This window comes from Lepidochelys olivacea (assembly GCF_965140295.1).
Source record: "Lepidochelys olivacea isolate rLepOli2 genome assembly, chromosome: 11".
Lineage (NCBI taxonomy): Eukaryota > Metazoa > Chordata > Testudines > Cheloniidae > Lepidochelys > Lepidochelys olivacea.
The window spans coordinates 45,439,791-45,460,463 of record NC_140421.1 but is presented as its reverse complement, the minus strand read 5'-3'; the positions used below and the strand labels follow the sequence as shown (position 1 = coordinate 45,460,463).

Sequence of the window (20,673 nt, the reverse complement as noted above, 5' to 3'; positions counted from 1 at the left end):
AGTGCCTGCAGTGCCTAAGAGAGTTGTCCCTGAAGAAAAATCACCTGTTGCTGTTCCTAAAAGAGTGGAGGCTCCCCCAGCTAAAGGTACACTTCCCGATGGAGTGACAGATCATGCTGATTCTTAAATAGCATCTGTTCTTATCTTCTGTTTTGTTATTGGCCTCTTACTGTATTTGTAAGATTTGTGTTGCTGTTGGGAGTTATCTGTTAGTGTACTGTGTTATTGACAGAGGATCATGAGTTTATTTTGTGTGTATTGTGTAGTACTCTGTCATCTACTATTTGTGCTCTTGTTATATAGCATCAGTGTTCTTAAATCTTCAAAAACTTAGTCATAGCAATATGGGATATTATCTACACATTGCAATTAGAAATTCATAAATTTTATATTAGTACCTTTCAAAGTGCCTGAGGTATATCAGAAAGCAGTTTTAGGAGAAAAAGTCTATATTACAGAAGAAAGAGTATCTGCTATAATCTCTAAAGGAGTGATGTCCCACCACCTGAAAATATATTGCAAGTAGTGATACATGTGAGAAACATCAATTCTGTAGATTGTTCTTGTTGTTTTAGAGTGCAAATCTGTTGTTTAAAGGCATAATTCCTAATACAGAAATGTGCCTTGGTTGTAATATGTGAGGTTTTGCATTACAACTTTTTACATGTAGAGCCCATAACTTCCCAGTTGCTCAGAGCTTTCTGTGGGGTGGGTGCCCAGCCCTTGTACTTTTAATCCCTGATACAAAACCCATTGAAGTGGATGGAAAGATTCTCATTGATTGCAGTGGGCTTTCGATCAGACTCCTAATGAAGACACAATGAAAGTTAAGGATAATTGGATAGTAAGCACCTTGAGGGATCTGGCCCATGAGGTATGGGTACACACATGAGGGTTGTATCCATCACTTCCTTCCCCACATACAAAAGAACTATTCATTGTGCTACAGATGAGAAACACTGACTTGCTTTTGCACTATAACTTATTACCATTCTGGGGCAGATTCTCAGCTTGAATGGAGACTGACTTCAATGGAGTTATAACAATTTATGCCAGTTAAGGATCTCCCCCATAGTGTTCCAAGCCAAGATTCCCCACTTGTGTAATCCATTAATGAATAGTCAGTCAGACTGGGATAGTTAACACATATTTGTTAAGATAACAACAAAAGGGCCAAAATTCCTAAAGTCAACACCTAAGTTACCCCTATGAAATATGAATATGTGGAAAGGTATTTGTTCATGTAAACATGTTCCTTTCTGCTTGTACCTAGGCAAATTGGCCTCTTGCCCCATCACAAGCTGAGTTTTCCCTGACACAGTTCTAAAGAATATGCTGGTTTCTCAGTTTATTTGTCCAGCACATAACCTGCCCTCTTATTTTGTACTAGTCTTTCTTTACCACCCACCAAAAGAGTAAAAAGAATTATTTAACAACTTTATTGCTGGCCCTCCATTGTAGCTGCTGTGATGGGATGTTTGGGAAGCTGTGGCACTCCACTGAAAATACAGTTGAACTCTGAGAGTTACCATAGATGTAATTTGACCCCTGTCCCTAGCACATGGGCAAGGAACAGAATTTAATGCACGGCAAACATACACGTACAAAGCATTTTATGTTTCCTGTCTATGGCTGTAGTTGTCGCATTGATTTTATCAGAATTGTTATACCTCTGCCATAACCATTGTTCCACAAAAAACATTAAAACTGAACCTGTCTTTAAAGAACCAACACTGGAAGAATGGATAGAAGAAGAGGAAGAGGAAGCAATCATTTCTGTTCACAGAGAAGAGGAGATTTCATCAGTTACAGGTACAACCACAATTCAAGGAGTGTAGACTAAAATAAAAACTATCTCGGAATCTTCCTATTTTTGAAATAATTTTTTGGTTTTTATAAAAAAAAATCAAGTTTTTCCTCAGTGTGTAGATGAACATTTTTCATTACACCATTTGTTTAAATGCTGGTAAAGTTTCATATATTATGACATTTTGCCACTACTAAACAGCTCTGCCACTTCTTACGATCAGTCTTCAGCCCAACCCACTACAAAACAGCATAGTTGGTTGCTTACAGAAAACATGTGAAAAGCATCAATCTAATCTTAAATATCAAGAGGATCCTCTGTCCCTCAGTGTTTATGCAGATTTTGTTTCTGAGAGTATTATTCCTCCTTTCCTGTTGTTTGACTGACCAACTCAGAGATCAATAATGACATTCTGTGGACTTCCTTAGACAATTCCATTACGTATGAGAACAAGCAAACCCACAGAAACACCTATCTATTGTCAGTGAATTCATAGTGAGATTGTGTGTTGCTTTTTCTTTTGGTTTCTCTGGTTTTGAAATTTCCTAAAATCACACAATATTTTTAAAGTGCTTAAGAAAGAACCATTAGAAGAATGGATACCCCCGGTTGCTATTGAAATAGAAGAACCTCAATTCACCAAAGGTAAATTAATGAAAATGATATTCTCTAGATGTCTTTATCTGTTCCTTTATTTCACACATTTTGTTTGTTTGTGTTTGTTTCGAATACTTTTCATGTAGATATTTTGTGTTTTAGTGACAGTAACCTCTGTCTGATACTTCACCATGTATTAACTATTACTTGTGTTTTTTGTATTGTTTTTGTTAATTGTTCCTTCTTCTTTTACTGTCTAACTTTTGGATTCAATGAAATTTCATGTATATTTTCTTTCAACAAAAATCAGTCAAGATTAAAAATATTTATTTCTAGCTGCTTATTATTAAAGTTCATTCCAAATATTAAAATTAACTATTCCTACACTTAATACCTTTAAAGTGACTGAAGTGCACAGGAAAATTATCACCGAAGAAAAAGTAGCCATCTCTGAAAAGGGGGAGGCTCCACCAAAAAGAGGTACATTGCCTTTTGAAGCTACGCAACAGATATTTATATCTTGTCTTGTATCTCTGTCTAATTATGTTGCATAAAATATAGATTCTGGTGTGTGCTTTCATTTCCTTATTTGACTTACACAAATGTCAGGCCTCTGTGTTTGTATTTTTGTTGCCTATTATTTTTGCCATTTGTGAGTAATTCAAAACTCCTAAAAATGAACAATATCTTTAAAGTACCAGAAGGGCCCCAAAAAGCTGTGCCGGAAGAGAAAGTGCCTGTTCCAGTCCACCAAAAAGTGGTGGCTCCACTGGCTAAAATTACTTCCGCTCTTTCTGGGGATACAGGAGGTTTCTGCATATCAGAAATCAGTGGAACGCAGCAGGCCTTGAACCTGTGAATTATTTGATTTTTAAAAACAGTTTATATTCACTTTTTGTTATGAATTAAAAGGAATTTTGATTCTGCCCTCTAAAAAAATACAGAGAATCAGGTAAAACAGTCACACTCCTGCATTTCTTGTGTATTCAAAACTGCTATGAATTGCATAGTTGTTTTGGGTGCACACTAATTTTCATAAACTGAGTATCACTGATATGCAGAAGCTCACTGTCTCTTCTTAACAATAAAAAGTATCAGTCTTTTCAGATCATTAGCATTCTTTTCAAAGATGCTTTTGTGTCCTTAACATCTGTCATTTTTTTGTGTGTTTAAAATGTTATCTTTTATGTTTTTATTGTTTATGAAATTTTGTAGTTAAATTACATGTAATGGAAAGTGCCAGCAATGCTGAAGAATCTTACATTCAAATTCTATTACTGTGTCATGTACATATGCTTTAGTCATTCTTTTTAATGTACATATGTCTCTTTCTATTCTTGCAATTGCTATTTTTAAAGTACCAGAAGTTCCAAAGACAGTTATCACAGAAGAAAGAGTGTCCATTGCTGTTCCAAAAAGAAAAGCAGCTCCACCAGCAAAAGGTACCCACATCCATAGAATAAATTATAAAAGAAATAATTGCCTGGCTCTTGGTCCTCCAGTCTGACTACTATATTGCCACAGTAACTTCTCTCGAATTCTGACATTCCACCAAAATTCTAGGAACCTTAAGGGATACAGTGGCAGCCCTCCATTTTATCTGGTGTCAGAGGTGGCAGGAAAGCAATTAAAATGTCATATTTCTGTAACAACCACATTGAGTGGATAGGGAATGTATAACCTCTACCCCAAATATTGTTTCAGAGGAACAATACTAAAACTAGACTCTATCTTTAATGTACCAACAGTGGAAGAGCATTGGGCTTTGTCAGAGGAAATGTCCATCTCTCTTCACACAGAGGAGGAGGTTTCATACACAGGTATGAACTAAACTAAAAGAGTTTCAGGCCTGAATGAAATCTTTTAGTTTTGCCACCATTTTTTAAATCTATTTTGTTTTGCAAGCAAAACTCAGGATTTCAAGATGAGTGTAGATTAAAAGTTTGTATTACACCTGGGGCAGGCCAATGTTTTTCCTGAAAGTGAAGCCCTTTGAATTTCTCTGCTCTCAAGAGGCTTAAATCTTCCATCCTGAGATTCCTGACTTCTTTTGTTTTCCTGGGGGAAGCTTTGGCCATGTCTACACTACCAGGATAATTTGACCTAAATTATGCTACTCCAGCTATGTCAATAACGTACCTGGAGTCAACATCACTTAGGTCAGCTTACCCGGGTGTCTACACCACACTGCATCAACAGGAGATGCTCTCCCGTCGACTTACCTTACTCTTCTTGGGGAGCTGGAGTACTGGAGTCGACCAGAGAGTGCTCTGCTGTCAATTTAGTGGGTCTTCACTAGATTCACTAAATTAATCCCCACTACATCGATTGCAGCAGTGTCGATCCCCAGTAAGCACAGACGTGGCCTCGGTTATTTAATTAGCTTCTCTCTTGGATGCAACCAGTGTGCTGCCTGTCTTTCTCTGCCCTCTGAGGGGAAACTTCCTGGCCAACTCCCTACTAAAAACGCAAGTGCTTTCCTCTTCTGTGCTGTCTGTCCTCCTTTCTGCCTCTCTATGGGAAGCCAGCACATTCGGAAGTAGTGATACAGGAAAGGCTCCTCTGGCCCTTCCTCTCCTGCCCTGTGAGTACTTGAACTCACTCTGGGGCTGAGAGAACCCAGAGTGCTCCAAGCTATTGAGAAACCCCATTGTTGAGCACTCTGGGTGTTTCAGCAGTTCGGAGAAGAGCCTGTGAAGGAAGAGTGAGCTAGCTGTCCCCAAAGGGAGAGGAGGTCAAGGTCTACAGGCCTCCCTGAGAAGGCAAGTAGAAGTGCAGCGAGTGGGACAGAGCTTTCTTGGGCAGCAGAGTCTCCTGGCTGGGGCAATTTGGGCCAAATGTGGCTGGTTTTGTAATCAAACCAATGAAAGTTGCCAGGCTCAATCAATTTCATCTTGAGTTTATTGGTTCAGACTTACCTGACACTTAAGATTAAAGGTGTGGCGCTGAAAATTTATGCACCAGCCCTGCCAGAAAGTTACAAAGAAACTGGGCTTATTTCACACAGCCTAAAAAGAACACTTGTTACCAGAAGAGGGAGATTTGCAGGCTGTGGCTTCAGGCATCTAAAAAAAGCATCCACCTGATTGAACTAGACCTTCACAGCAAATTGCTGCGACAAGCAAAGATTAGGTTGTTCCTTGCAGAATGTAGGTAGAAATACTTAGACCTATTATTGCCAAGTAGATTCCATCTACCAAGAAGAAAATTCCCAACTTCTTTGCTATTTCAGAGATCCTAAAAGGTCATCCAAATGCCAGGGCACACTGTAGTTTTTCCTGGATGACTTCACACACTAATAACCAGCAATTTCAGAGTCAGAAGGAAAAAAATACCCAGTACTGTTTCAAAAAGAGAAGAAACTCCACCAACAAAGTGTGCACTCTCTCCTGGATGAATCTGCAAAACTGAACATAATCTACATAATAAGCTTTTTGGAGTCTTTTCAGTTAAAATCTTGTCATTTTCTACATGTAGACATGGGTTACTTCTAATTTACTGCAAGCACAAGATCACTGTCTACTTCCATCTGTGCAAGTGGCTTGTTTGTACCCACTCTCCCATCTTACGCTAGAACGATGGGATTGGAATGTTTATCTGTTCTGTACAAATTCTTTGTCTCAAGTGGCTGTCAGAGGGCTCTTGCTGTATTTACTGGAGAAGCCACAGAGGCACATTTGTATGAAGGACCCTGCTCTCCTCATACGGAAAGGGGCAGTCACTGAAGTCACAGAGGGCCTGCATTTTTTCAGGATTTGATTGGATTTTGTACCAGAACTCTGACCTGGAATGTGTATAAATGCAGTGTTGGGAGAAGTGGGTACAGCAAAGAGCATCTGCTTATATGAATATGTTGAGACATGATATGTCTTTTTGTTGTTGTATTAAATTATGGTCTAATGCTTCCATAATACCTCGCCAATCTGCAGTTGCCTTGGTGATCTGTGAGCCACATATAATTATGTTACCCTTTTTTATATATTTTTCTTCTGTATTATTGAATTACACCATTGTGTATTTGTGTTCTACATCTTGCCTCTAGCATTTATGCTTCTGTACATTGTTTTTTAAAGTTTTTAAATGTAAATATTCTGTATCTTTAAAGTGCCTGATGTTCCCGAGAGAGTAGTCATAGAAGAAATATTACCAATTTCTATTACTAAAAAAGTGAAGAAGCCACCAGCTAAAGGTACATTGGATATAGCATTTGATCCAACATATAATGTTCTTTGTATGTCTGTGCTGTAAATGTGCCATGAATTCTGCCTTGTGTTTTTACTGAATGTTCTTGATTTCATGTTGCTGTTACTAAACCTACACAATAATTTAAAATGTCTGAAGTGCCTAGCAAGTTTACCCAAAAGAAAAGGAAACATGCTACTACTCTCCAAAAGTATAAATTCTGCAAAACAAATATATGTCCAGCTATTGGTGCATTAAAATTTAAGTTGCTCTGCTGTCTCTGTTAACTTAAATTCATGTTTGCTTGTTGTTTTGTGAGAATGAGCAAACTTATGGAGACACCTGTAACCTTTAAAAATATACTGGTGGATCTGAACCACAGGTAACACAGGTAACAAAGAGCAGCAAGTACAAAACCATTGCCTGAATTCCCTCTGCATGTGACATGTTGAGTCTGCCTGTATCCAGCTGAATTCTCAAGATGACAAATTCCAGTGAGATCTATGTGTTCCTAGGGTCTCACTGAGGTCAATGGGAAACCTTCAATTGATTTGAGGGGGCATTATATCTAGCCCTGCAAAGTGCTGAGCAACTCCTGGAGGTACTGAGTGTTCTGGACTGACCCAATTACCAAATAAGTCATTGAGATTGACACTGGGGAAGTTAAATCAGTTTCTGAGGGCCCTTCATACCTACAGTAGCTCAGCGTGTTGCAGGATCATGTCCAGAGGCAGGAGGCACCTTAAAAAAAGTATCTTACATTATTGTGATGTGATTTCCTTCCTAGTCTTTTTGTTAAGACTTTGCAGAAAATGGTAGCACTAATCTTAAGTTATATGACAAATGAAAATTATATTTTGAAATCTGAGCTAAAACCGTCCAGTAAATTAGCCACCTTTCCTTTGTCCAGCCAGTATTTCTCTAAAACAAATTCAGCAGAGGCTGTAATAAAAGAAAGGACTTGGCTCAGCACAACTATTTCCGCTTGAATTAAATGCATATATCCCCAACCTAACTCTACCAGGTGGTCTGCCCATTTCCCTGTTGCAGCTAGAAACTATCTTGTTGTACATCAACACTGCAAAAAAAAAAAAAAGTGAGTTTCAAAGTCTGGGTCAACTAACTCTGGTTTGTGAGGGTCAGGCTACAGCACTAAAAATGCAAGTGTAAACATTCTGCTCAGGTTGGAGCCCAGGCTTTGAGACCCCTCCCATCACTGGTTTCTGAGCTCCAGCCCAAGCAGGAACATCTAAACTAAGAAAACATCTGAACTGCTATTTTAAATCCCTGTAGTGAGAATCCACGTATGTTGACCCTGACTCTGAAGGCATGGCTACACTTGCAGATGTAGAGTGCTTTGAGTTAAACCAGCCTTCGGAGAGCGCAGTAAGGAAAGCACTGCAGTCTGTCTACCCTGACAGCTACAATCACACTGGTGTGGCCACATTAGCAGCTTTTGCAATGGCCACAGAGAGCAGTGCATTGTGGTAGCTATCCCAGCAGGCAAGTGGCTGCAACGTTCTTTTCAAATGGGCGGGGGAGGGGTTGAGTGTGACAGGGAGTGTGTTGTGTGTATGTGGGGGGAGAGAGAGTGGGTTTTGGGGGGAGCTGAGAGCATGTCAGCATGCTGTCTTGTAAGTTCAGACAGCAGCAGACCCCCCCCGCCTCTCTCTCTCACACACAACATTCCACACTAATGGTTGCTTTGTCTCGGAGCAGATAAGCAGCCGGCTGTCAGAAATGGAGCTTTCAGACGGCATATCCGCATTTCTACAGTGAGTTCAAAACATTGGGAAGAGTGGTCACTTGACTTAAGGGGATTATGGTACGTTTCCAGAGGCTGATCAGAGCACAGTAATGCAACACCTCTTTCACACTGACGCCCGGGCATTTCAGCCAAGGCGCAATAGTGTTAATCTTCTCACCGAGGTGGAGCCGTGTGTCTAGCTCTAGCCGTGGAGTCAGAGCGCTCTACGTGCTTTGCCAGTGTGGAAGGGTAGTGAGCTTGGGCGCCTGGGGCTGCTTTAATGCACTCTAACTCGCAAGTGTAACCAAGCCTTGAGACTCCTTCCTACGGGTTTTGTTTGTTTGGGTTTTGCACTGTAAATATACCTTAAGACTCCATTTCACATTTAAGCAGCCACACCCTTAGAGTTTATTGTATGTCCTGGTTCTCAGATATCAGTAAATTGCTACACAGTTTGGATCTTGCTACTATTTGGGGGATAGGCAGTACTCCTAGTGCAAGTGAAGACTGGGTGAATTAAATTTTCTAAATCAAGCATTCCATAGATACACTAACCACGGACTCTATTTGTCTTTTTCACACCATAGTTTTTCTGAAAGTTTACAAGTGTTATCAAGGAAACAATCTGGAAAACGAAGCAGCAAATATATGTGTTATGGGTGTCAGTACTCTTTGTTGGTTATTCTTTTTTAATCATTTCATTACTTGTGAAGGTAATATATGCAATAATAGACCAAATATACCGAATAGGTCACTTCTGTATTCTTAACATTAATATCTTTAAAGTGTGTGAAGAAGAGCCTTACTACATAGAGGAGGAAGTACTTGTACCTGCTCCTAAAAAAGTGGAAGCCCCACCAGCTAAAGGTATATTCTTTCTTTGCGTCCTATAACATAGAAAAATGTCTTTCTTTCAATTTCAATCTTTAATCTTTTCAATCTTATCTTGATCAGTAAAATATAGCTTAGATACTTTTAATTTTTTTAGCATTAAACAAGTACATGTGCCTGTTTGTGTCAATTGCCAGTGTATTTATACTGAGATTTGTGTGTTCCTTTTTCTTTTGGTTTCTTTGGTATTGAAATCATTCCAATTTTCTAAAATTACACAATATTTTTAAAGTACTTAAGAAAAAACCACCGGAAGAATGGATACCCCCGGTTGCTATTGAAATAGAAGAACCTCAATTCACCAAAGGTAAACTAATGAAAATTGATATTCTCTAGATGTCTTAATCTTTTTCTTTATCTTACACATTTTGTTGTTTATTTGTTTCAAATGTTTTTCATGTAGATATTTTGTGTTTTAGTGACAGTAACTTCTGTTTGGATCTTCATTGTATATAGACTATCACTTGTGTCCTTTGTACTGTTTTTCTAAATTGTTCCTTCTTCTTCTGTCTCATTTTTGTATTCAGTGAAATTTCATGTATATTTTCTTTCAACAAAAATCAGTCAAGATTAGAAAGACTTATTTCTAGCTGCCTATTATTAAAGTGCATTCCACATATTACAATTAACTATTCCTACGTTTGATATTTTTAAAGTGACTGAAATGCACAGGAAAATTATCACCCAAGAAAAAGTAGCTGTCACTGAAAAGGAGGAAGCTCCACCAAAGAGAGGTACATTGCCTTTTGAAGCCATGCAGCAGATGTTTCTCTCTTAATATTGTCTTGTGTCCTGAACTGCCTAATTATGTTGCATAAAATATAGATTCTGGTTTATGCTTTAATTTCCTTATTTGACTTACACAAGTGTCAGGCCTCTGTGTTTGTATTTTTGTTGCCTATTATTTTTGCCATTTGTGAGTAATTCAAAACACCTAAAAATGAACAATATCTTTAAAGTGCCAGAAGTTCCCAAGAAAGCTGTGCCAGAAGAGAAAGTGCCTGTTCCGGTCCACAAAAAAGTGGTGGCTCCACCAACTAAAGGTACATAAGCTGTTTCTGGTGAAATAAGAGGCTTCTACATATCAGAAATCAGTGGGAACCGGCAGGCCTTGAACCTGGGAATTGTTTGATTTTTTTTTAAAAAAAAAGCTTATACTTTCTTGATCATAAATTAAATAGAATTTTGATTGTTTCTGCCCTGCAAAAAAATGCAGAAAATTATATAAAACGGTCAGTCTCCTGCATTTCTTGTGCATTCAAAACTGCTATGAATGCGTAGTTGTTTTGGGTACACGCTAATTTTCATAAACTGAGCATCAATCATATGAAGAAGCTCATTGTCTCTTCTGAAAAGAAAGTATCAACGTCTTTTCAGATCATCAGCATTTTTTTGAAAGATGGTCTTGTGTCCTTAACATCTGTCATTTTCTTGTGGGTTTAATATGCTGTCTCTTATGTTTTTTCTGTGTGTAAAATTTTTTAATTAAATTACATGTAATGGAAAATACCAGGAATGCTGAAAAATCTTACATTCAAATTCTAGAGTCCTTACTGTGTCATGTATATATGCTTTAGACATTCTTTTTTTGTGTGTGCATATGTCTCTTTCTGTTTTTCTTTTCATGCTTTTATAAATATCTTTGCTATTACTAAAACTGCACAATAATATAAAGTGAAGTGCCTAGGGAGCTTACCCAAAAGAAAAGGAAACATGCTACTACTCTCCAAAAAGTATAAATTCTGCAAGCCAAATATACATCCCGCTGTTGGTGCATTAAAATTTAAGTTGCTCTGTTGGCTCTGTTAACTTAAATTCTTGTTTGTTTGTTGTTTTGTGAGAATGAGCAAACTTATGGAGACACCTGTACCCTTTAAAAATATACTGGTGGATCTGTAACACAGGTAACTTCACACTGCATAGAGCAAAGCACACAAAACCATTGCCTGAATTCCCTCTGCACGTGACATGTTGAATCTGTCTGTATCCAGCTGAATTCTCAAGATGACAAATTCCAGTGAGATTTATGTATTCCTAGTGTCTCACTCAGGTCAATGGGAGACTTTCAACTTGCTTCAGTGGGCATTAGATCTAGCCCTGCAAAGCACTGAGCATCTCCTAGCAGTATTGAGTGTTCAGGCCTGGTCCATCTCCCACTTAAGTCATTGACAGTGACTCCATTGACTTCTGGGGGAGTTGGATCAGTCTTTGAGGGCACTTCATACCTACAGTAGCTCAGCCCTTTGCAGGATTGTGTCCAAAAGGAGAAGGCATCATGAAAAAGAAGCTAACGTTAGCCTGATGTGATTTTCTTCCCAATCTTTTTGTTCAGAGTTCCTAGAAAATGACAGCACTGACTTTAAAATATATGGCAAATGAAAACCATGTTTTGAAATCTGAGCCAAACCTTTCAGTAAATTAGCTACCTTTCCTTCATCCACCTAATGTTTCTCTAAAACAAATTCAACAGAGACTATAATATAAGAAAGGATTTGGCTCACCACAAAAGACTACTGCTTGACATAAATGTCTACATCCCAAACCCAAATCTACGAACTGGTCTCTCCATCTAAGACTCCATTTTACACTCACAGAGCCACACCCGCTGTGATTATTGTATGTCCTGGTTCCCAGATATCAGTAAATTGCTACACAGTTTGGATCTTGCTACTATTTTGGGGATAGGCAGTACTCCTAGTGCAGGTGAGACTGGGTGAATTAGATTTCCTAAATCGAGCATCCCATAGATACACTAACCAAGGACTAGATCAAACATGCCAAATACATCAATTCTGTATCTTTAACATTAATATCTTTAAAGTGACTGAAGAAGAGCCTTTCTATGTAGAGGAGGAAGTACCTGTCCCTGTTCCCAAAAAAGTGGAAGTCCCACCTGCTAAAGGTACATCAACTCTTAAATATCAAATGTCAATTGTTCTACATCTCACTGTTTCTGATTTTGTTGTTTTTGATGTATGTCCCTATTACATGTGTGTTACAAACTTCTCTTTTGACTAACCAAGTGTTTCCTTACTGTTTTGATACTTTTCCTATTTCTTAAACTATACACTGTAATATTTTTAAGTGCCTGAGAAGCCTAAGAAAGTTGTCCCACCACCAAAAGTTCCTGCTGCTCCTAAAATTGAGGAAGCTCCACCAGTGAAAGGTATAAGTTACTAATTAAAATGATTCTTCCTTACCTTGAAAGACATGACACAGGTCTTCTCTTCTCATGTTCTTGGTTTTAGTGTCTGTTAATAAAAATGTGAGTTTCTTATAAATCACAGTCTGACTGTTTGCATTACAGCGGTGTGTTCTGTATACTATTATTTGTTTTTCCTTACATAAACACTTTGGTTATTATTAAACGAAGGAAACACTAATGTTACATACAAAATATATTCAGAATACTAGAGATCAATATTCTTAAAACTCTTCTTTCTAAAGTGCCTGAAGTTCGTAAGAAAGCTGTTCCTGAGGAGAAAGTGCCTGTCCCTGTTCCTAAAAAGGCAGAGGCCCCGCCAGCTAGAGGTACATCAGTTTTTTGCTTCCTATAACTTGGAAAAATGTCTTTCTTTCAATTTCAGTCTTTAACTTCTTACCTTGTTGAGTAAAATGTAGTTTAGATGCTTTTAATTTTTTAGCATTACACAAGTACATGTGCCTGTCTGTGTCCATTGCCAGTTGTATTCATAGTGAGATTTCTATGTTGCTTTTTTTCTTTTTAGTTTAGTATTGAAATCATTCCAATTTTCTAAAATTACACAATATTTTTAAAGTACTTAAGAAAAAACCACCAGAAGAATGGATACCTCCTGTTGCTGTTGAAATAGAAGAACCTCAATTCACCAAAGGTAAACTAATGAAAATAATATTCTCTAGATGTCTTTATCTGTGGCTTTATCTTACACCTTATGTTTGTTTGTTTGTTCGTTTCAAATGTTTTTCATGTAGATATTTTGTGTTTTAGTGACAGTAACCTCTGTCTAGATCTTCACTATGTATAAACTATCACTTGTGTCCTTTATACTGTTTTTGTAAATTGTTCCTTCTTCTTTTACTGTCTCATTTTTGTATTCAGTGAAATTTCATGTATATTTTCTTTCATCAAAAATCAATTAAGATTAAAAAGATTTATTTCTAGCTGCTTATTATTAAAGCACCTTCCAAATATTGCAATTAAATATTCCTACGTTTGATATTTTTAAAGTGACTGAAGTGCACAGGAAAATTATCACCGAAGAAAAAGTAGCCATCTCTGAAAAGGAGGAGGCTCCACGAAAAAGAGGTACATTGCCTTTTCAAACTATGCAATAGATGCTTGTCTGTTATTAATGTCTTGTATCTAGAATAGTTTAGTTCCATTACATAAAATGTAGATTCTGGTGTATGCTTTTGTTTCCTTATTTAACTTACAAAAATGTCAGGTCTCTGTGCTTGTATTTTTGTTGCCTGATTGTTTTTACTGTTTGTGTGTAATTCAAATCTCCTAAAAGTAAAAAATCTCTTTAAAGTGCCAGAAGTTCCCAAGAAAGCTGTGCCAGAAGAGAAAGTACCCGTTCCGGTCCACAAAAAAGTGGTGGCTCCACCAGCTAAAGGTAAATCAGCTCTTTTCTGGTGATACAGGAGGCTGCTACATATCAGAAATCAGTGGGAACCAGAAGGCCTTGAACCTGGGAATGGTTTAATTAAAATAAAACAAACGGTTTATACTAATTTGGTTATAAATTAAAAGGAATTTCGGTTTCTGCCCTGCAAAAAATTTAGAAAATTATGTAAAACAGCTGATCCCCTGCATTTCTTGTGTATTCAAAACTGTTATTAATTGCAATCATTGTTTTGGGTGCACACTAATTTTGATAAATTGAGCATCATTCATATGCAGAAGCTCACTGTGTCTTCTCTTTAAAAAAGTGTCAATGACTTTTCACATCATCAGCATTTTTATTTCAAAGATGCCTTTGTGTCCTTAACTTCTTTCATTTTCTTTTGGGCTTAAAAAACTCTTATCTTTTTTCGGTGTGTGAAATTTTGTAGTTAAATTACATGTACTGGAAGGTGCCAGCAACACTGAACAATTAAATTCTAGAGCCCTTAATGTGTCATGTAAATATCTTTTAGTCATTCTTTTTTATGTGCATATGTCTCTTTCTGTTTTTCTTTTCATGCTTTTATTAATATTATTGCTGTTACTAAAACAGCACAATAATTTAAAATGTCTGAAATTCATAAGGAGCTTACCATGAAGAAAAAAATCTGGTATTATTCTTCAGAAAATATATATTCCACAAGCCAAATGCATATCCTGTTGTCTTTGTGAACTTAAATTCTTGTTTGCTTGTTGTTTGGTTTCAAGTCCATGTCTATTTTTAAACACACAAGCTTACGTTGTAAATGTGCATTTATTTTGTACTTGTTCATCCATAATTCTTTAACATGAGCATAAATTAACAGAGAGCATCTGAATTTTGCAATTTAGTATTCTTACAATTATTATTTTTAAAGTACCAGAAGTTCCAAAGACAGTTATCACAGAAGAAAGAGTGTCCATTGCTGTTCCAAAAAGAAAAGCAGCTCCACCAGCAAAAGGTACCCACATCCATAGAATAAATTATAAAAGAAATAATTGCCTGGCTCTTGGTCCTCCAGTCTGACTACTATATTGCCACAGTAACTTCTCTTGAATTCTGACATTCCACCAAAATCCTAGGAACCTTAAGGGATACAGTGGCAGCCGTAGGGGTGCATTTCCCTCCATTTTATCTGGTGTCAGAGGTGGCAGGAAAGCAATTAAAATGTCATATTTCTGTAACAACCACATTGAGTGGATAGGGAATGTATAACCTCTACCCCAAATATTGTTTCAGAGGAACAATACTAAAACTAGACTCTATCTTTAATGTACCAACAGTGGAAGAGCATTGGGCTTTGTCAGAGGAAATGTCCATCTCTCTTCACACAGAGGAGGAGGTTTCATACACAGGTATGAACTAAACTAAAAGAGTTTCAGGCCTGAATGAAATCTTTTAGTTTTGCCACCATTTTTTTAAATCTATTTTGTTTTGCAAGCAAAACTCAGGATTTCAAGATGAGTGTAGATTAAAAGTTTGTATTACACCTGGGGCAGGCCAATGTTTTTCCTGAAAGTGAAGCCCTTTGAATTTCTCTGCTCTCAAGAGGCTTAAATCTTCCATCCTGAGATTCCTGACTTCTTTTGTTTTCCTGGGGGAAGCTTTGGCCATGTCTACACTACTAGGATAATTTGACCTAAATTATGCTACTCCAGCTATGTCAATAACGTACCTGGAGTCAACATCACTTAGGTCAGCTTACCCGGGTGTCTACACCACACTGCATCAACAGGAGATGCTCTCCCGTCGACTTACCTTACTCTTCTTGGGGAGCTGGAGTACTGGAGTCGACCAGAGAGTGCTCTGCTGTCAATTTAGTGGGTCTTCACTAGATTCACTAAATTAATCCCCACTACATCGATTGCAGCAGTGTCGATCCCCAGTAAGCATAGACGTGGCCTCGGCTATTTAATTAGCTCCTCTCTTGGATGCAACCAGTGTGCTGCCTGTCTTTCTCTGCCCTCTGAGGGGAAACTTCCTGGCCAACTCCCTACTAAAAACGCAAGTGCTCTCCTCTTCTGTGCTGTCTGTCCTCCTTTCTGCCTCTCTATGGGAAGCCAGCACATTCGGAAGTAGTGATACAGGAAAGGCTCCTCTGGCCCTTCCTCTCCTGCCCTGTGAGTACTTGAACTCACTCTGGGGCTGAGAGAACCCAGAGTGCTCCAAGCTATTGAGAAACCCCATTGTTGAGCACTCTGGGTGTTTCAGCCCTGGGTGAATTAAGAGGCTTGTAGAGCCACAGCAGTGAGACTTGGCCTCAGTGCAGCAGTATAACTGGTAGGATGGACAGGACACCTGCACTTGGAGCTGTGAGAAGGGGAGAACTGCAGGAGAGGCTCCTTGCTGGCCTCCCAAATAACAGGATGGGGGAGAAGACCAGCCTGCCGTTCGGAGAAAAGCCTGTGAAGGAAGAGTGAGCCAGCTGTCCCCAAAGGAAGAGGAGGTCAAGGTCTACAGGCCTCCCCGAGAAGGCAAGTAGAAGTGCAGTAAGTGGGACAGAGCTTTCTTGGGCAGCAGAGTCTCCTGGCTGGGGCAATTTGGGCCAAATGTGGCTGGTTTTGTAATCAAACCAATGAAAGTTGCCAGGCTCAATCAATTTCATCTTGAGTTTATGGGTTCAGAATTTACCTGAACTTACCTGACACTTAAGATTAAAGTTTGAGGCACTGAAAATTTATGCACCAGCCCTGCCAGAAAGTTACAAAGATAGTAGGCATATTTCACACAGCCCTAAAAAGAACACTTGTTACCAGAAGTGGGAGTTTCTCAGGCTGTGGCTTCAGGCATCTAAAAAAAGCATCCACTTGCTTGAACTAGACCCTCACAGCAAATTGCTGCGACAAGCAAAGATTAGGTTGTTCCTTGCAGAATGCAGGTAGAAATACTTAGACCTATTACTGCCAAGTAGATTCCATCTACCAAGAAGAAAATTCCCAACTTCTTTGCTATTTCAGAGATCCTAAAAGGTCATCCAAATGCCAGGGCACACTGTAGTTTTTCCTGGATGACTTCACACACTAATAACCAGCAATTTCAGAGTCAGAAGGAAAAAAATACCCAGTACTGTTTCAAAAAGAGAAGAAACTCCACCAACAAAGTGTGCACTCTCTCCTGGATGAATCTGCAAAACTGAACATAATTTACATAATAAGCTTCTTGGAGTCTTTTCAGTTAAAATCTTGTCATTTTCTAAATGTGGACATGAGTTACTTCTAATTTACTGCAAGCACAAGATCACTGTCTACTTCCATCTGTGCAAGTGGCTTGTTTGTACCCTCTCTCCCATCTTACACGAGGACGATGAGGTTGGAATGTTTATCTGTTCTGTACAAATTCTTTGTTTCAAGCGGCTGTCAGAGGGCTCTTGCTGGATTTTACTGGAGAAGTTCAAAGAGAGCCACATTTGTGTGAAGGACCCTGCTCTCCTCATATGGAAGGAGACAGTCACTGAGGTCACATAGGGGCTGAATTTTCTCAGGATTTGATTGGATTTTGTACCAGAGCTCTGACCTAGAATGTGTATAAATGCACTGTTGGCAGAAGTGGGTACAGCAAAGAGCATCTGCTTATATGTATTTGTTGAGACATGATTTGTCTTTTTTGTTGTTGTTGTATAAAACTATGGTTTAATGTTTCCATTGTCAGGCTGCACAGTTGCCTTGGCGATATGTGAGCCATGTTTATGTTAGATACCCTTTTTATATATCTTTCTTCTTGCCTCTAGTGTTTGTGCTTCTTGCCTCTAGTGTTTGTGTTTTTTGAAGTTTTTAAATGTAAATATTCTGTATCGTTAAAGTGGCTGATGTTCCTGAGAAAGTAGTCATAGAAGAAAAATTACCGATTTCTATTACTAAAAAAGTGAAGAGGCCACCAGCTAAAGGTACATTGGATATAGCATTAGATACTGTAGTATAGTTCTGTAGTATTAAAACATATGTTCTTTGCATGTCAGTGTTGTAAATGTGCCGTGAATTCTGCCTTGTATTTTTACTGAACATTCTTGATTTGATTTAGTTCTTACATTACAATGCTTCATAGCTTTATAGTTCTGTTCATGAGTATTTTTGTGATGGCTTTTAAAATTCTTTAAATTGATATCTTTTCAAAGTGCCTGAAGAACGTAAGACAGTTGTCCAAAAAGAAAAAATATATGTTGAAGTTCCCCAGTATGAAGAGGAAGAAGAAGAGGTCACCCACTATGAAGAAGAGGTCACCCACTATGAGGAGGAAGAGGAAGTTACCCACTATGAAGAGGAAGTCACCCACTATGAGGAGGAAGAGGAAGTTACCCACTATGAAGAGGAAGTCACCCACTATGAGGAGGAGGATGTTACCCAATATGAAGAGGAAGTTCCTCAATACGAGGAAGAGGAGGAGGAGGAAGTTCCCCAGTATGAAGAAGAGGCTCCCCCACCAGTGAAAGGTATAATGAAATTTTGGGATAAAATCAGAATAGAACTCTTCTGTTTTGCAAATATGATTTTCTTTTAATTACTCCAGTACATTATTTTTCCTTTGTTATGATAATTAATTATTGGTGTGTGTTTCAAAGTGTGTTGCATGTTTGAATGCTTACTGTTCATTAAAATTTTTTGTAACTATAATCAGTGTTCCATGTTGTAAATAAGCAATTGGCAGCATAAGGAGTCTGTGTAATCAGATAAGGCAATGAACGTTCCAGTCAGTTTTATCTCATGCTGGTTTGGGGCCTTATCTTGTTATCAGTCCATATTTTAAATTCCCGTTGACTTAGTGCAAGTTCCACAATCACAAGAAAAGGCATTTGTATCCTGATGATGGGTAGCCTAAGTGGCGAAAAGCACCTAAGTGATTTAGGAACACAAATCCTATTGACTTTCACTTTGGCATTTTGGAAAATCGTAAATCATCTGTGGGATTTTTTTAACATCACAGAAGCCAGAAATGGAAAGGGCTGATTAGATTATCCAGTCCATCTCTCAGAGTGTTTAAATATTTTCATAGGGAGAACAGTTGGTGAGGATGCTTGGAAGTCTCCATCACCCTCACATATTAATCTCCACTGACAGGGTAATCAGGTCATAACTTCTCAACAAAACATTGTATTGTAAGAATATACCTATTTGTTGATTCTGAAACCGTTCACAGGAAATGTTAGGCTTCCACTAATCTCCCAATCCTAATATTAAAAAAAAAAGTATCAAACTGTCCTGTTTTGACACTTTCAAAACAAAAAATTTTCAATGTTTGGTTTGAAACAACTTTTTAAAAGATGTTAGTTAATTTATACTAAAAATTTTATTTTAAAAGGTTGAAATTGACATTAAACATTGTAATCAACTTAATCCATCTGTTTAAAATGGTTGGTTCATCAACATTTTTGAGATTTCAACATTTTGCCCTAATTTGAGGACGGGAAATTTTTCAAACTCTCAACATTTCTCATAGGACAGAAAAACCTTTCCCCATCCAACTCTATGTCCAGCACCTCACATCATAACACAAAGACAAAGGGTAAAATCCAGAACTGCCTGTGTGATTTAGGAGAAATCCGAATTTCAAAAGGAAGTTAAGGACTTATCAAAATTCTTGTTTTATATTTTACCAATAGTGGCTCCACCCTAAAGGTGAATTTAGGGTTTACTTTGATCAGCTAATACATATCAAAACTACACTTTGAATTGTCTACACAAGGATTTCAACACATTAGTAAACACATTTTACAAATATGCCTTTTTCCTTGTGAAAACTAGGTCAGCCTATGCTCTCTGAAAATAAATATATGGTTTGTATAGATTAGGAAAAGAGACTGAGGTTACTTAATATCTACCTGGACCATCTAAACGAAGCTAAAAGTTGCTGCTTGCCTTTACTCATGAAAAAATTGTTATGTTGGAGTTAACTTCCATGTTATTTTGACCTCTTTTCCTAATCTAGACCAAGCCAATGGGATTATTCTCTTGCTTAAAGTTAAGCATGTGTGAAAATCAATGTATGACAAGGCCAGTTACCCTACCCAGGGAGGTGGTCAGTGATTTCTTCCAGTCTACCAAGTATCCCATCATCCAATTTGTTGAATACAATTTTTTTAAAGAAACTCTTTGGGTGAAATCTTTGCTTCAAAGAGAAAACTGTCACTGACCTTCAATAGCGCCAGAATTTTATCCTTTGTCGTTGAAGAAAATGGTCTTGGTACATTCTGCTGTTCACCATTAAATTTGTAGATGCTTCTAATTAGCTAAGAGTTCCAGTTTGTGAGCAAGGTAGTTGATAAAATCCTATGTTTTCTTGTCATGTAGAGAGTACTAGCAATATACTCAAAATTTCTGAAAAAAGAATGGAACCTTTAATATATATTCTAAATCTGGCCATTCAGCATCTTAAATTTAATGTATTAAGTGCCTAATAAGTGTAAGAAAGTAGTCTCAGGAAAAAAATACTAGTACCAGGAAAAGAAGAATCACAACTGAAAGATACTTGATATAGTAATTGGTGCTAAATTTTTCATCAATTTTTTAAATTTTGACCAAAAATTGATTTTTTCCCCAAATTTCCTCATTACCACCGCCATTTCTGACCAGCTGTAATAACCTAGTTTTAAGGGCCAGACCATGTAGTCTTTACTCAGACTTGGATAAGGCAAAACCACATTGACATTAAGATAAATTTGCCTTGCCAGATCAATGGCTGAGTAAGAACTGCAGGATTTTGCTCATTACAAATAAACACATCCCTTTATTGTGCTGTTTCCTGTCTTTTTAATATTAAATTGATGTTGAGTGTTACCTGTTTGTGCTGGAATAACTTTCTTGCATTACAATTGAGTTCTTGTACTTTAT

The 20,673-nt window shown here is 37.8% G+C and overlaps 1 protein-coding gene across 1 annotated transcript in view; it reads left to right on the top strand.

Moving 5' to 3' along the window:
* Window positions 1–20,673, top strand: part of TTN (titin) — a gene marked incomplete at its 5' end in the record, with an annotated part of 307,317 nt that overhangs the window by 141,800 nt on the left and 144,844 nt on the right. The window contains 19 exons of the mRNA XM_084642843.1: window positions 1,726–1,812; window positions 2,378–2,452; window positions 3,763–3,846; window positions 4,153–4,224; window positions 6,510–6,635; window positions 9,120–9,200; window positions 9,457–9,531; window positions 9,881–9,958; window positions 10,184–10,267; window positions 12,046–12,126; window positions 12,310–12,390; window positions 12,672–12,755; window positions 13,004–13,078; window positions 13,435–13,512; window positions 13,739–13,822; window positions 14,730–14,813; window positions 15,136–15,207; window positions 17,652–17,735; window positions 17,964–18,278. Coding sequence (XP_084498969.1) covers window positions 1,726–1,812; window positions 2,378–2,452; window positions 3,763–3,846; window positions 4,153–4,224; window positions 6,510–6,635; window positions 9,120–9,200; window positions 9,457–9,531; window positions 9,881–9,958; window positions 10,184–10,267; window positions 12,046–12,126; window positions 12,310–12,390; window positions 12,672–12,755; window positions 13,004–13,078; window positions 13,435–13,512; window positions 13,739–13,822; window positions 14,730–14,813; window positions 15,136–15,207; window positions 17,652–17,735; window positions 17,964–18,278 — 1,800 coding nt within the window. The remainder of the gene's footprint in view (window positions 1–1,725; window positions 1,813–2,377; window positions 2,453–3,762; window positions 3,847–4,152; window positions 4,225–6,509; window positions 6,636–9,119; window positions 9,201–9,456; window positions 9,532–9,880; window positions 9,959–10,183; window positions 10,268–12,045; window positions 12,127–12,309; window positions 12,391–12,671; window positions 12,756–13,003; window positions 13,079–13,434; window positions 13,513–13,738; window positions 13,823–14,729; window positions 14,814–15,135; window positions 15,208–17,651; window positions 17,736–17,963; window positions 18,279–20,673) is intronic.